The 15,662-nt window shown below is 40.6% G+C and overlaps 1 protein-coding gene across 2 annotated transcripts in view; it reads left to right on the forward strand.

The window, feature by feature from the left end:
* Window positions 1-15,662, forward strand: part of LOC112571820 (cadherin EGF LAG seven-pass G-type receptor 2-like) — a 58,933-nt gene that overhangs the window by 14,781 nt on the left and 28,490 nt on the right. For both annotated transcript variants that reach the window (XM_025251128.1, XM_025251127.1), the window contains 5 exons: window positions 10,119-10,214; window positions 10,555-10,814; window positions 11,218-11,575; window positions 14,294-14,571; window positions 15,152-15,303. In XM_025251128.1, coding sequence (XP_025106913.1) covers window positions 14,472-14,571; window positions 15,152-15,303 — 252 coding nt within the window. In that variant the 5' untranslated portion in view covers window positions 10,119-10,214; window positions 10,555-10,814; window positions 11,218-11,575; window positions 14,294-14,471. The remainder of the gene's footprint in view (window positions 1-10,118; window positions 10,215-10,554; window positions 10,815-11,217; window positions 11,576-14,293; window positions 14,572-15,151; window positions 15,304-15,662) is intronic.

Consider the following 15,662-nt stretch of genomic DNA (forward strand, 5'->3'; position numbering starts at 1 on the left):
TGCTGTGGCTCCTGAACCTACGAAAAGACGTGACACAAGTGACGCTTAGCGATGCCGCGATAGGCTGTGCTCTTATTGCGTTAGTTTTGCATCTATTAGGTAGAGATCACTCAGAGGAAACCACGAGTTCTGAAAACACTACAGTTTTTCAACATTCTTTAAGACTTTATTATTAATAAGGTGATTGACAGCAATGAATGTTTACGTTTCGGAAGTATAGGATCTGAAAGTGACAGTTTCTTTTCTGGCATACTGGCGTAGCTGATTTGGGAAAGAGTTGCAGGTATAGATAAACAGAGAGCCATAATGCAGGCCTGTCTGAAGAATGCACGCTCTAATGACATTTTCGTTTGTACCTTATTTCAAAAAAAAAAATCGAGATTTCAGTGAAGATGTTTTTGTGTAGAACGAAGGTCATCCAACAGCTGCGCGAGCAGCTTCTAAACGTGACAAAGCACGTGCATGTAAATTCCTGCGATATGGAAGAATCTCAGCTCGCCAGCATGGATTTGTAGAACAGAGCCCTCTTGAAACCTCGTCAACAGATAACGTTATTGCGCGGGTAGACAACGCACCTCCGATGCCTTTGAACCTCATAAGGTTAAAACTTTGCGATGCGCCTACGCAAGTGTTGTTCTTGGATAAACACTGCTCATATTTCACTTTGCCTAGCCGAAGCCGAGTGTTTTGAAAATAAAATCCAGACTAGATACGCACTTGCAGCGCTCAACAGTGGGTGCTGTGGAATCCTTGCATGAAGTTTACAGTTATGCATAGTGAAAAGCGCTCAGCAATGACGCAGATCAACAAGCGCCATCTAGTGTGCAGTCTTGCACAAGGTCACAAAGCTTGGATGGACAACCGATGTGTATGAATAATTGCATAACACTATGAAACTCCACGTTCGTATCTTGCCTGCAAAGAATACAGGCATGTTTAAAGTAACATTAAAAACTATAATTATGAGAGATTAACGAGCGAAAAGAAATCTAAGGAAAATGGACGGGAGATGTTATACTTTGCTAAGCTGCTTGCATCTTAAATTCTATTTTTTATGTTTTTCTGGGGTTGCCTTTAAAGCACTGTCAAACCTATTGAGCGAATTAATTTGAACCTGAAAGCGTGACGATCTGGACATGCACAAACTCCTTCTCACCAGAAAGAATCCACACGCACGCGCCCGCGCACACTGTAATACAGATTATGGGTTTTCACTCAATGATAACGTGTATATTTTCAAAGCACAACCTTGTAAAAATTGATAAATAGTGATTTCCAAATAAGCACTGGTTGTTTCGTTTAAATAATTTCCTTGTCCTAGCGAATAACTTATTGTAGCTTGAAATCAGAAACGGACGGGAATTCGTCTGAACAGTGATTTAATAAAACTTTCGAAAGGAGAATTCCATTTATATAATTTTTTATTATTATTTATTGATCTAGTCATCTCGCTATCCATGTCAATAAATCTCTCTGTGTGTGAGCGTGTAGGTATGTGCGTCTGTGTGCGCGCATTTTTTGCTTATTTCTAATCTTCCATACCCCTTTGTTTATCATTCCACTGAACTTTTTCTGCCCGCTCTCTTCCTCTCTACTCTTTTGTCTCTTTCCAGATACTGAAAGTGGACAAACAAATTTTACTACAAATCAGAAGTGATTAACAAATTTATTGGCTGAATCTTTGTATGTCCGATATCTTGCGAACATTAGCTAGATTTTTACACTATTGTTTCGTGTACTCATCACTATGTACCCTCCGCCCCCTCTCTACATACCAGCATACCTTAACTTCGAGCCAACAAAGCTAAGTCTGTGTATTGTTGACAGGCACATTTTTTTCTCGGAGATGTATGCTCACACGTGCTACTCACAGCACATAGCAGAATTCACTGTGACTCTTAGAGGTCAATGTCTTAATTGTAGACACTAACTTATTAGCTGAGAGCAGTCCTTCTAAAGGGAATTAATTTAAAATTTGTGTAAAGAAACCTTCAAGTACAACTGAAATGAATAAGTGCTAAAGAATTTCATGGCTTCAGGAAACTAAAACCATAGGCTTCAGGAAACCAAAGCTATCAAACAACAAATGAAACTACATAATAAGAAGCAAAGCAAAAAACAAAAATGGTTGTGCACAAAATATCGAGAATAAATGTTAGAAAACCCTAACACTGGGCACAATTAACTGTCCAGAAGTTGAAAGAGTCTTCATTCTCTCCAGTCACTACTTCCAGGCTCTACCTTTCACGTGCTGAATCCGAGCTATGGTGAGTTGCATTCACTGCCCCTACTAGGCTATGGGGCCATTTATATTTACTTGCTCTTCCACACACACATTATTATATCAGCGGCTCTCAGACCCTAAATTTGTATCCAACTGACTTACACAATTTTGCCCGTGAGACTTTTTGAAATTTGATATAAAATCAAATGAGAAAAGCTTTGAAATTAATTGCAACTCTGTGCTCAGAATCTGGATACAAATAAAATACTGAACTGACCGAATTCGATAATCCCCAGCTAAAAGTAGGGGACACTGCACTCTACACACTTACGCCCTTGGTGACAGGCGCACAGCATTGATACACAAAATAAATATTTTTAATCCCTGGCTGACAGTCAAACAAAGCGGGAATGTTTGACTAATCTGTACTTGAACTGCCGTCTGTCACATTCCCACCGACGACTGGTTTTAAACCTGACACTGCTTTAATCATGTGACATACCTTGGTTCAACTTCTTGCTTCTTTCCGAAGCTCTGATTTTAGAACTTTGGGTATTTTTACAAACGTTCTTGGACTGCTTCGTTTCTACTTTTAGAACTCCTGGGTATTCTCATATAAAGATATTGTTATAAGAATTCTGGGTCTGCTTCTAGAAGTTCTCAGTATGTTTCTAGACTGGTCTCATTTCGCTTCTGATGTTCTCGGCTGATGAAAAATATTTTTGCAGCCTGCCCGCCATACACATGCTGTAGTTTGTAAATTGTGCAGAAACAGCGCTGGCAATCTGGTGAGCTTGTGTATCTCTACATCTCAGCAGTCGCTCTAATGTTCTGGCTGATAAAAGAATGTTAGCCGCGTCTGTCACCACTAACATTTGCCGCAGTTGTCTCCATCATGCACTTTTTTTTTTCCTGCGAAAATTCCCTCTTAATTGTTTGAAAGGTTCCGCTGCAAACGTGGTTTTCTTCGGAGACGTTTGCGTGTATCGTGTGTGAATGTTGACTACCTAGCGTTTCTTTTTTGAATAAATCACAGGCAACATATGTTTCAGTACAATTCAAAAACCACTTACATGGGGTCATTCATTCTCTGTTCAGAGACCTCATTTTGGGGAATTCTATTTTCAAATTTCGCACTCTTCAGCTATTTTAGCTTTTGATTCATCACAAGAAGCACTTCTTTTACATAAACGAAGTAGATGGATGAAGATGAAACACCGAGGAGTAAGTGGAAGAGTTTTCTTGATCATGAAAGCTATTTCGTTAAGAGAAAGGCTTTGGGTCATACTTGAAAGCTTTGAGTGTACAGCTCAAAGAAAATAGGCGGAGAATTCCGAAAGGTGAATCCAGAGGAGTAGAAGCGTCTGCTGAACTTCTTTTGTCTGGTGTTCAACAGAGAAGGGCAACACAAGCAGACCGAAGAGACTGACTCAGGTAATAAGGCCTCAGTAGCACAGACAGGTATGGTGGAGCAAGACCGTGAAGACAACGGTAGCACAGAGTGGTGATCTTATAGTCAATGCCATCTCGGACCAGTCTCGTAGAGGAGGAGTGTAGAATGGTCAGCTTTCATCTGCGAAAGACAACACGAGCGGCATTATTCTGGACCCTTTGAAGTTATACAGTAACTGGGAGATCAAATACTAGAGAACTGCAGCAGTTTAGCCGAGATAACAAATTAGGAGATATGAGATATTTGGCATCGTAAACTGACAGTAAGAATCAGATGTGATTGAAACTGTGCAGCTCACGGAAGATGGACTAAAGACTGCATTGATGTGAGATTCATTAGACAAAAATATGACGATGATAACATTACGGTCCGGATAAGAGAATTGCTCGTTCCTGAAATGTAATAGAAGATGGCGCACATTTCAGTTTATTTGCAGAGGGGACTGGAATGACCTCCGTTTGTCGTCATTCATTTTCATGATGAAAAAGAGCAAGAGTGTGAATGACAGAGAGGAATTTACGCATCTGAGAACTTCTTTTGCCCACAAAAAAAAATAAACAGTTAGATTAAGCACGTTATCGCTCCACAAATGTGCCTAATCAGCAGATTCTTGATGAGCTCTTTGCGTCCCTGTTCGTCTTTCCATCAATCTCTTTCGAGCATAAAATGGATGTATGTTAATAATTGATACTGTTGTTAACCCTCTTGACTTGGGGCTGACGAAGCTAAGATAATAAATAATGTCAAAGTTAGCCTCTCTCTACATTTTGCCTTCTCTTTTCTCATTCGTTTGTTTCTTTCACTAATTTTGTTTCTCTCTCTTTCCTCATTCTAGAGTAGAGCTTTCATTAACTCGTGGGCTGATGCTAGCTTGCATGATGTTATCGCCATCTTTTCACCTTCAGGGAGCAGGCAGGTAATCCGTCTTGCGTATCCGTGCAGACAGCGAAACGAGACCCCGTCAAAATGTTCCACCATCTTTCTCATTTGACAAAATATGGAGCTTTTTAAGAGTTTTTTTTTAAATTCCTTTTATGTGTCTAGTTTGCATAGAGTTCTCTACCCTCTGAAACTGCCAAGCACTTTACGTATGGAATTAAGGAACTCTCATGCAGCCCGCCCCTTACTTCCTAATGAAGCCTAGAAATGCCTGTTTCGTGATATATCGGGTTACAATGCTCATTGGAGTGTGCGCCTTGCTGACTTGGCAACTACCGCGATTATTTCTCTTTTTTCAGCAGTGTGCTGTTCAGTTAACACTCGCTCACTCCCCCCTCAGGCAAACATGTGAAACCAGTGACTATTTACTTCTTTGAGATGTGGAGTCTAGACGAGCATTAGTTGATAAATAGTGATTAATAAAGTCCACACACCGTTGGATTGAGGAGAAGCGAAAATAATATGCAAGAATTACTTGGATAATATGCAAATAAGGACTTCAATTTTGATTGAGAAAATTGTCCCCAAACCTACCCTACGTCGAAAGCAGCCATTTCACCTCTAGCAATGAAGTCTTCTTTCAGACCCCATGTCCATCCTGCAGACCCTGCAGACTGCCAAAGACAAAGAACTGAACGACCTGACCACCACCCTCACCTGCTTATGCAGAGCCCGCATGGTCTTCTTGAAGTGGATTCCTTCTCACTGTGGCGTACTTGGCTACGAAGCCGCCGACACAGAAAGGAGGGATCCAAAGCAGTTAGACAGGTCTTCCACCTTCAAAGAAGCCTAGGCCATCATTGGGGCTAAACATCACAACAACTGGCTGCAACAACACCAACAAAGGAACAAGCATGACCTGTTTACGTGCTTACAAGGGCTGCACAGCTGTGGACAGGCTTCAACTGCTTAAACCATCACCTCTATTGCTTGTTCCGGATTGGCCAGTTCCCGTTCCAGACCAGAACATCTGCTGCAGGATGGTCCCTTTCATGAAGTCATTAGGCATCAGATCTGGACGGAGGAGACCCCAGTGGCACGGAAACTTCAGGGCAGCCTGGGTGACCTACAGCACACGTCGACATTCGTCGGCGAGACGTGCGTGTCCATTTGAGTAAACGACACGAAGAAGACACTAGCCGAGGCTGCAGCGAATGTCTGCGTCAGCCCTTTTTTTGAAAAATGAAGTCTTAGGAGTGTTTTTTTTTTCATTAGATTCATACCTCTCAACAGGTCAACTGTGTTTTAGTAAACAAAGGGACTGCACCTATTTTTTTTAAAACACGTGCTAGCACATTTTTGTTTTCGTCCGTAATTCAAATCACTTATTGCCACTTCATCCACATTTTCCTAATGTATTGTTCGTGTGCCCGCGGACGTCAGCAAATCTCACCACAAGCACAGGTGGGCGTCAGGTGGGTCTGCTGACGGTTCCTGATGTTCGACTAGGGTTGATTGCTACATACATCTGTAGACTAGTTGTTGGCAAGTAAGGCTAAACCTCTACAGGGTAGAGGTAAATAACTGCCAAAGCCACAGAGAACTGACGTGTTGAAGACGATACACAAAACAGGATTCATAATCTTCACGATCGTTTCATCGTGTAAACAAACAAGATGTATGCATAGATAGAGGCGTAATTTCAAACTTGCTTGCACAAAGTCAGTCACACAAGTATGAACGCACGCACGCGCACGCCGCGCGCACAAACACACACACACACACTAACGCAATTGCATAACGAGAGTTCAGTAGCAGCAAAAAATAATGCTGTTGCCTTGGTCGCCGTACAAGGATCTGCCACAAACTTCACAAACGAGCAAAACCAGTCAGATGCATGTAAAGATTTGCAAGAAGGTCTAAGAACAATTAGCAACACGTGGTGACAACGTGCTCATTTATAAACACTACTTTATCAAGTGTCTCTTTGTTTATTTACTTCATCACTCTGATAAAGTGTAAATAGATTAAAAAAGGGAAGCATATTTGCATATCTGCATGCACGTGACAAATAAGTCCTTTTCATTGTATGTGTACAAATGCCCATGTGATTATGAGTGATTGTGTATTCGGACACGCAAAGTGCTCGCCTTTGTGTGTCTTTATGGGCATGTCTGGATATATGTATGTGCTTGTGTCTTCGTGCGCGCTCGCGTGTGCGAATGCACATACATTCGTGTTCAGTGAATGGTAAAAAAAACTAAGACAAGGGCTGCCATATCGTTTCGCATCCAATGACAATGTTCGTGAATTAGCCTGGAATACACAGCCCTCCACCGTTGGCACTGCGTTTTGGTCAGGTCTTCTTTTCAGCTTGGACTTCACATAGATACTATGGTGTGTCGATACTTCTGGAAAGTTCACAGTTCTGCTGGCGTTGCTGTCCATGTCTTCTGAACCCACATGTGTTTTGTCGAGAAATGTATTTTTTATGGCTGGTGTCTACATTATTTTGTGATTAAATTCATGTTTATAGCTTTTTCTCACTTTTCAATGGAAGGAAGCTTTACTGATATTTATTATCGATAATGTCGGTTCTTTTCTTTTCATCATTCTAATGAACTCTTAGATCAAAGAGGAGGCATTTGTTAATGAAAGCTTTGCGTGGTTATCTTCTATAATGCAGACTCGAAGACTACGGTAAAAGTTACCCATCAGTAACTTCCAATGTACAGAGTAAATTGATTATAATCTCTCAGAGTGCAATATTGCGCTTAAACATGCGCTAGAAACAAACATTTCTTCTTTATTTCAATGCCGCTCTAAGATATCCGACATAAAAAGATTTGTTTACAGATATCTAGAAATTTATGTATTGCTGCAAGGAACAAGATTTTACTTAAAGAGCTCTTTGAAGTCTTCTAAGATCGTTCTGTAAATTCATATCACAGATTAAAAATAATTTTACCAAATGACATACCTCTGGGGCAGAGGAAAAAAACCTATTTTTTAAAATTATAACAAACAAAGAGTTGACCTACTAACTTTTCAGTAAAAAACTTGAAAGTTTTCATGCTTAAAGATACCGAACTCAGCAGTGGAGCCACTTTGTCCTTTGGGTATCAAGATTTTTGTACAACAGAAGGAGTGTCCGGTTACAACGCTGTTTTACGACGAGCACAATCTTTTCCTTGATTAACCCGGACACGACATTTTACTGTTTGTTCACGTGCAATTACCTGTAGAGTTGTTGACAGTCAAACAAAGCATCTGTCGATTACCTGCTTGTCACGAGCAAGAGCTTAAGTCACGTGTCCACTTGTTTTTTAACGGAGAGAGACCGCGAGCAACCTAGTCCGAGACCTCTGGTGTAAGTAAATGCCGGGCCTTCTACAGAGGTTTGTGACAACAGAAAGGGAATGAATAGACAAGAAAACCATTTGAAGAGATGGGGACCTGTAAAAGTCTGAAGTTTGTTAACAGTTTTGAGCAACGAAACTGTCGGTACCGTTCGAAAAAAAAGAAAAAAAAAAAGAAAACTAGGAGAATAGCTTTGGTTATATCTCTCACTGCCAGGCGTCATGATCGACAGCTGAGAAGTATGACGACTTTATGTCTTTGATGACTATAATCTACAGACACCAGGTATCTTCAATGACTATAATCAACAGACACCAGATGTCTTCGATGATTATCATCTACAGATGATATAAAGCCAATCAATGGCAGAATCTGTAACGTGGCTTTATTTCGCGTCTTAACCTTTTCTTGTTTGCTGAAGAGTTGGGAGCGAGAACCCAGATTGTCGATATTGTCAAACTGCCTCCATCCTTGACATTCATGTTTGGTAATCGAAAACTAAAGCTTTGATGATGACGATGTTATGATTTCACAAAAATGGGAACAGAAATATCTAATATCTAGATAAGGTACAGGGATGTCCTCAGAATAGTATAAGAATGGTGATCTATAACGATAATAGGGGAAGGAAGAAGACGACAAAACAAAGGACATATTCCAATATCCCATCGTTTTAACCAGGTGACAGATCATTCCAATCCCCAGTGTAAATGCACTTCTGTTCACGGAAGCGCGGTGTCGTCATTAAATGTTGTGCATATTTCCTGTGTTGACTGCACTACAGCACCTGTCCCTGCCTGTCTACCGACTCCAATTAATCTGTCGTATCAAATTAGTTTCATGAGATGGTTACTCAGGTGGAAATATCAGATTTCCAGAGTAATTGCAAGAGTGTAATTTAATGGTGGAAATAATTCATCAGAGTGTTTCTAATTTTCTAAGTGAGGATTTATTTGCGAGCAAAATCATCTTGACACTTTCGCAAATTCATTTGTTTGCTTGTTGGTTTATTCGATCATTTATTGATTTACTCATTAAACATTATTTATTTTACTATTGTTACTTTTATCGTGAATTAGGACAAAATTTATACATGTTTTGGAAAAAGAAGTCTTGTCACGAAGCGTGCTAACATGTGCTAGAGTCAACCATTCCTCCAGATGACGATTAAGTCTTCATTGGCCCATTAAAAAGAAAAAAAAACTAGCAGAACAATTCTCTGCTCTGAGTCGATATATATATATGATTTAAGTATGGGATGGTAATTGTCATCGGGGCAGAAAGCATTTTGATTTTTTTTTGAAAAGACAAAAACAGCACAAGTCGGGGGTTTGTGGAACAGTCAAATGAGAATTAAGTGATACATTCCAGGAAGCTGATCTTGAATTAATTCTGACCCCCCCCCCAAAAAAAAAAAAACAAAAAAAAAAAAAACAGCAAAAAACAAAAAAAAAAACGTTTAGGAGAGGTACAGAGCCCAGAATTTCTATTTTGCCCTCTTTTGCTTCCTGATAATTCATTGGGGCTAGGTGGGCCCAGAGAAGGATCGAACTGGCACTTGTTTGCTGCCAAGTCAACTAACCACTAAGGAGTTCCAGACGTTTGAGACAAACATTAATCATCCATCATACCCTCTTTTCAATGGCTGCCAATCGCGGATCGAATAGTCCATAAACTTTCCACTTTGACTTACTCCGCTATTTCTGAACTGGTCCTCGGTACCTCTCCGAACTCACTCCCGTCTCCCATGTCCACACGACTTCTTTGCTCACCTTCCGACACCAGGCTTCTTCGAGCCCCACTAGCTAAGACAAGTTTGTATGGACAGAAGTCTACCAATCGAGGTCAACTTGGAACAGATTACCATCGGCCTTCGTCACTCTGATTCTGTTACAATCTTTTACTAAAATGAAGAAATCTTTTCAGAACGGGGACTTCACTGTGACCATGAGCGTGCGTCCATAGTGTGCGTGTTTGATTTACTTTGTGTATGAGCTGGTGTCTGTTATATGCAAATATGATTGAATGGTTGTTAGTGATTCAGTCTATATATCCTTTCTGTGAAGCGCTCTGAGAAAATCATTGGAAAAGCGCTATAGAAATCATCATCATTATTATTAACACAGGATCAGACTGAGGTTGACATTTTCTATTTGGAGTAGCGTCCAAACTAATGCCTAACCTTTCTTTCTCTTTTGGAAGAGTGACAGGCAATGCTGATGCGGGCAAGAAAAGGTATGCTTACTTTGCTGGGACTGGTGTTGACTGGACTGGTTCTGACCCTCGAAACATGCGAAGGTGAGTTCACTAAGGGGTTAATATTCATAATCTACGCCTCAGATATTCTTGGTCATCTTGAAGAAAAAAAGAAAGAAAGAAAAGAAAGAAATTAAGAAAGAAAGACGGAATTTTTTTTTTTTTACTTTATTTGTCCTGATTTTGTCCTGATTTTTTGCTGCCCCGATCTTCTTCCTGCATCTATTATCTCTCCCACATTGTTGTTTCTGCTTTTTATTTTTCAAGTCTCCAACATAATTATTTCTTCTTCTATCTTCTAGGGTCCCTCAAAGACTGTCTTTATATTGCATACCAGTCGCAAGAAACATATTTTTAACTCCTAATGACTTTTTTTGTACAGGCAAAGTGTATATGAGTGTATCCCCGTATCCCGCGAGAGTTTACGAGAATGCCCCGGCGGGTGTGCAAGTGCTGACAGTTAAGGCCTACGACAACGTCACAGGAACACCCGTGACGTCAATAGAGCTTGAAAAAATTAGCGATGCCGAATACTTTAGAATAGGCAGTGATGGGATTCTTGAAACAGCTAAAAAGATAGACAAACCCTTGCGGTACAGGTTCCAGTTCTTCGTCTTCGCCATCATGCCCGCCAGCTTTGAGGTGAGCGATGACAACAGGAAACCACAGCTGTTATTAATTAGTGGCTTTAAATTGTAGGCTGAGAAAAATGTAATAATGCCTGTAACCACCATATTTTTTTCCCATTGTCGTTATCAGTAATAGTCTTAGGAGAAAGAAAAGCAAAACACACACGCACGGCGCGCACTCACACACACCCCAGCACAAACAGACATTCTCCTACACCTCCCGATACATCCACCAAACCACCAAAGCCCACTCATCCATCCAAACCCACACAGCCATGTACACGGGAGCATCGCACACATACGCACAAATGCACTTCCACACTCTCGCGTATACACACAAACATTGCAACTTTGCTTCATTTGTAATATTATAGATAAAGATACTGAAATCGACATCAAAATACGTTTTATTTCAGGTGGAGTACAAACACGTCATGGTGGAAATCTCCTCGAAGAACATGTACCCTCCGACATTCTCACAGTCTGTTTATAACTTCTGCCTGTACCGCTACGCTGACCCCGGACTGGTTATCGGTTCTGTCAACGCTACGGACTTGGATACAGACCAGTTCAACAGCCATTTCGTCATCTACCCTCAGGGCGGCCAGTCTGCCCTCTCTTACGTGCAGGTCAGGTCCTCCGGAGAAATGGTTCTCAATGCGACACCACCGCAAAGCCAGTCGCTGCTTCAGCTGGTCCTTCTGGCTATTGACAGCGGCTCTCCGCGACTCACTGGAAACGCCACTGTGTACATCGCGATAGAGGATGTCAAACGTGAGTGCTTTGGGGCCATATTCAGGAAGACAGGGTACACCGTTACCCGAGAGCAGAACGTCTTGTCTGTGATAAGGGTGCACTGTTCAGACCCCGTAGATATTGCTTTATGCTACTTTACCAGCAGGGAATCTTTTAAAATGAGAATTCTGGGGTAGAAAAACATCCATTGATCTGGATTCCATTTGATAACTAAAGAGATAAAACACTTGGTCTTGATTTAAGGGACTACTAGTTACCCTCGATTAACAAATACGACCCCTGCTTTGTGTCATGTCTTTATTTTTTTCCCCCTCTATGAAGCTTTACTTGTGCAATAATGTGTATTCATTTACTTGAACGTCCGCAATATATATGAATTCCTGATTGAGGGAGGTACGACTTCAGATATGTCACAAGTCATGCACAACTTTCGGTCATAAATCATGCACTTTCTATGTGATAGAATATGACAAAAGCAACTTTCTCTGTCCAGTTATCAGTGCTAAGCGGTTTTAGATTGTGATAGAAAAACTGTACTACCCAAATAATGTAACCTACCGTACAGTTTGCATACAGTCATTTTTACCTTGAGCATTATGTCAGGATCTGTTCTCATGCTGATTTTTCGTGTCCCTTTAACTCTCCTGTATTCTAGCCCCCACCCCCGCACCCCACACACACACACTTCACACACACACACACTTAAAAAAATGACCACTAAATCAAGGACACTCGTTATCAGCGCCTTCCTGTATATAGGTTTGATGTCGGATCATCAAACCTGCTCTCCTCTATTTTTCCTTTCCCCTACCTCTGCTAATGTTACCCGATGTGGAAATATCTACCCACGTCGACCGATGTACACCTATTGAAAAAACTGTTTTCTTGTCACAAGCCTATTCATTCACTCACACTGGCTTCTCTTAATGGGTAATACTGCAAAAAGTCAATCACACACAGCAAACATGAAACCACAAAAATAAACGAACAAGGACTGGTTGCTTTGCTTCCAAGTCTGCTGCAGCTGTTCTCTGGAAGAGTCTTCGTCGGTTTCTGTACGAACGTCTAACGTCCTTCAGGAGCTTTATTTTCCTGCTTCTTGATTTGATTTTTCCCTTGTTCTTTAATGTATCTTGTTGGTGACGAGTATATGTGGAAGCAGGACATGACACGCTTATAGGGCTAATCTATTTGTTCTCTGCTCGTCTCTACTCGTTCATCGCCAAGAGATCCCCAATTTATTTTATCTTTAAAAGACTTGCAGAGCAATCGTAAAATAAAAGGATGTGGAGAGGCTGCAAACTTAAAACTGAGGTAAACATTTGGGGTAGTCAGGATTATACGTTCTCTTAATAATTTTAATTCGTATAGCCCAAATTGGAGAATGAGAAAAAAAAAAGAGAAGGACAAACTGCTGGAATAAAACTGATGGCGAAAAGGGGAAAATAGAAGGAAACCAGATGAAAGAGAGAAAGGAAAAGAAGACGGAAAGAAGGAAGAACGACAAAAAAGAAAGAAAAAACAATAAGACTTAAGAAACAAAAAGTGAACTACAGAAATAAAATAAGAAAGAATTAAGAAAAAAGAGAAAGCAAGAAAGAAAAAAGAAACAGACAGAAAAGAAAAAATAAAGACAAGAAGGAAACAAGAATTAAGAAAACAGTTAAAGTAAAAAAAAAGGAATAAAATATAGAAAGACGAAAAGAAATTCTATTGTTCTTGTCTGCAGCCCATATCGACTCTAAGGAATGAAAGACGATTGTGTCAGTCAGTTCACACAAGACCAGCCATGAAATGAACACTGCAAATCTACCATCTTTATCTTTCTCTCGATTTTCACACGAGATGCAAGCACGATGGTGCTTCTGCTGCTAAAACACCTGAACCACTCGCACTTTTTTCATGGAAAACGTGAAACACCTTTTTCTCAAGAAAAGAGATTAGCTGAAGCTGTTTCCTGGTGTTTGTCGGTGGAACTCAAGAGCAAAACAAACTCTAAATAACCTGCTTCCTTTCGAAGCAAAAAAAAGAAAAAGTAAAAGTATAGCTGCTAAGATTTATGAAACATTCTCGGCCCATCCTAGCGGGGATGGTGAGCATTTCAAACAAGGTGTTGACACATGTGAAGTCGACCGTATATCATTTCGTTACTGACGAATTAAACGTGGTAATATAAGAAATAAATTTATTCCAAGATTTCTTGAGCCCTTTGAAATATAAAAAGTGTTTCAAATAGCAAGCCGTTTAGATGCTGAGATGAATGATAAGTCTGAAACTGTGCATGTCTGTGTGTCTGAACGTGTATTTGTGTGCGAGTGTTTGTGTATTATGTGCATGTTGAAACATAGATTAGCACCATGACAGCGTTTGTTCAAATATTTGTTTTTATAATTATGCAATCAAAGAACAGTTCTGCTCTTTGGGGCAATATCATCTATCATATCTGACTTGTTTTGTCCGAGTTCTCTGTTTTAAATGATCCTGTCCTCTACTGAGTAATGGAAGAACATTCTTTCCGTTGTACCCAATGATAATCTGTTCTTATCGCAGGCTTCTAGAATGCATTGTGGATTGACATTTACAGCATATCATGGTTATTTGCATCTGCCTAGTTTCCTGAATGCTGACAACATCGTATACCCATCTCACTTCCATCATTAAACCCATTTTTCACCCATTATTCACCCATCTTGCACCCATCATTTACCCATCTTCACTTGTTGGTCTCTATGCCAGAACCAGACACGTTTTGCCTGGCAACGACAGACAAGGACACCACGCTGTGTTGGAAGAACCCAATGCCAGGACGAAACTTCACTGGCTTCCAAGTACAGGTCCATAACCAAAACCTAACCTTGACCTTTAGCCTCTTAGTTGATCCCACGTCGCCGAGTTCTGCTTCACCAGCGACAGGATGGTGGCCGATGAAAGCTACACCTTTCGAGTCACCGTGACCCCTAATGCGTCATCGACAACCTGCGAACTAGAGCTCTCTTTCGTCAAGCTGGGGCCAGGTGAGGGTTTTATGAAGTGTGGTCACATGTGTGCGGGTGTGTACGTGTGTGTGTGTGGACTGTGATTATGGGAGCTTACGTACGCGCGTGGAGGGATGTGTGTGTGTATGCGCGCTTGCATAACTCAGTTGTTTACCTTATTTTGTCTCTTATAATCAAGCGTGCGAGGGAATAATCTTAACAAATGCAGAAATACCGAAACTTTGTCATCTTTGTACACTCTTCGTTGATGTAATATTGGAGTCCATTTGTTATCTTTCAAAATTCCTCTTTTTAAAAAAATATAGCCTCTTTTACAAGCAGAACTGGTGGATCCTCGTATTGATGGATAACATCTGTCTATACACAGCCTTAATCTCTGTATATTTGCACTAACTTTGTTTACGTTTCTCAACACCCTGTCTCCGGCATTTTGAATATGTCAGAAGTTGCTATAACATAGATAAAATTTCTTCTTTTGTTATTATTATTATTTCTTGTTTATCTTCTTCGTAATCTGTTTTTTTACATTACCGGCCACAATCTTCAAGAACACCACTCGAACTAATATTGCATAAGAGAAACCTTTTTCTTTTTACAGGATTTTCACTAGACTGCGTGGAGAAACACTTCCAAGCCTGCAGTTTTCTAAGACCATGCAGGAACGGAGCAACGTGTATACCCGGTGGGGGTGGAGGACTGAACTACACGTGTAGCTGCCCTTCCGGGTGGCAAGGCATCAACTGTACTCAGGCAAGTCACAATGATTAAACGATTTGTTCTTCAGTGTGCTGCTCTCTGCTCATGACGGTCAGCTCCTTCAGCTTCTCAGCTGGAAAGATCTGCTGTCCTGGGTTCGGATCTCGGTACCTTCTTTGCTTCTGTCTGCAGTGCTTTGCCGTAATATAGACTTAGTTACTGGGTTATCATCGAAGACAAATGTTCTTCGTACCCCTGTTTTAGTTGTTAGATTACTCAAGAATTTAAGATAAATTTATTTTCTTGATTTGTTGTGGTGTCTGCGATATATTTCTCGTTCTACTCGTTATCTCTTCTTCTTCCTTCTTCTCAACAGTTTGCATTAATAATGACATGCTCAAAAGGCTACCCCG

The sequence above is a fragment of the Pomacea canaliculata genome, linkage group LG9, assembly GCF_003073045.1.
Source record: "Pomacea canaliculata isolate SZHN2017 linkage group LG9, ASM307304v1, whole genome shotgun sequence".
NCBI classification, from domain to species: Eukaryota; Metazoa; Mollusca; class Gastropoda; order Architaenioglossa; family Ampullariidae; genus Pomacea; species Pomacea canaliculata.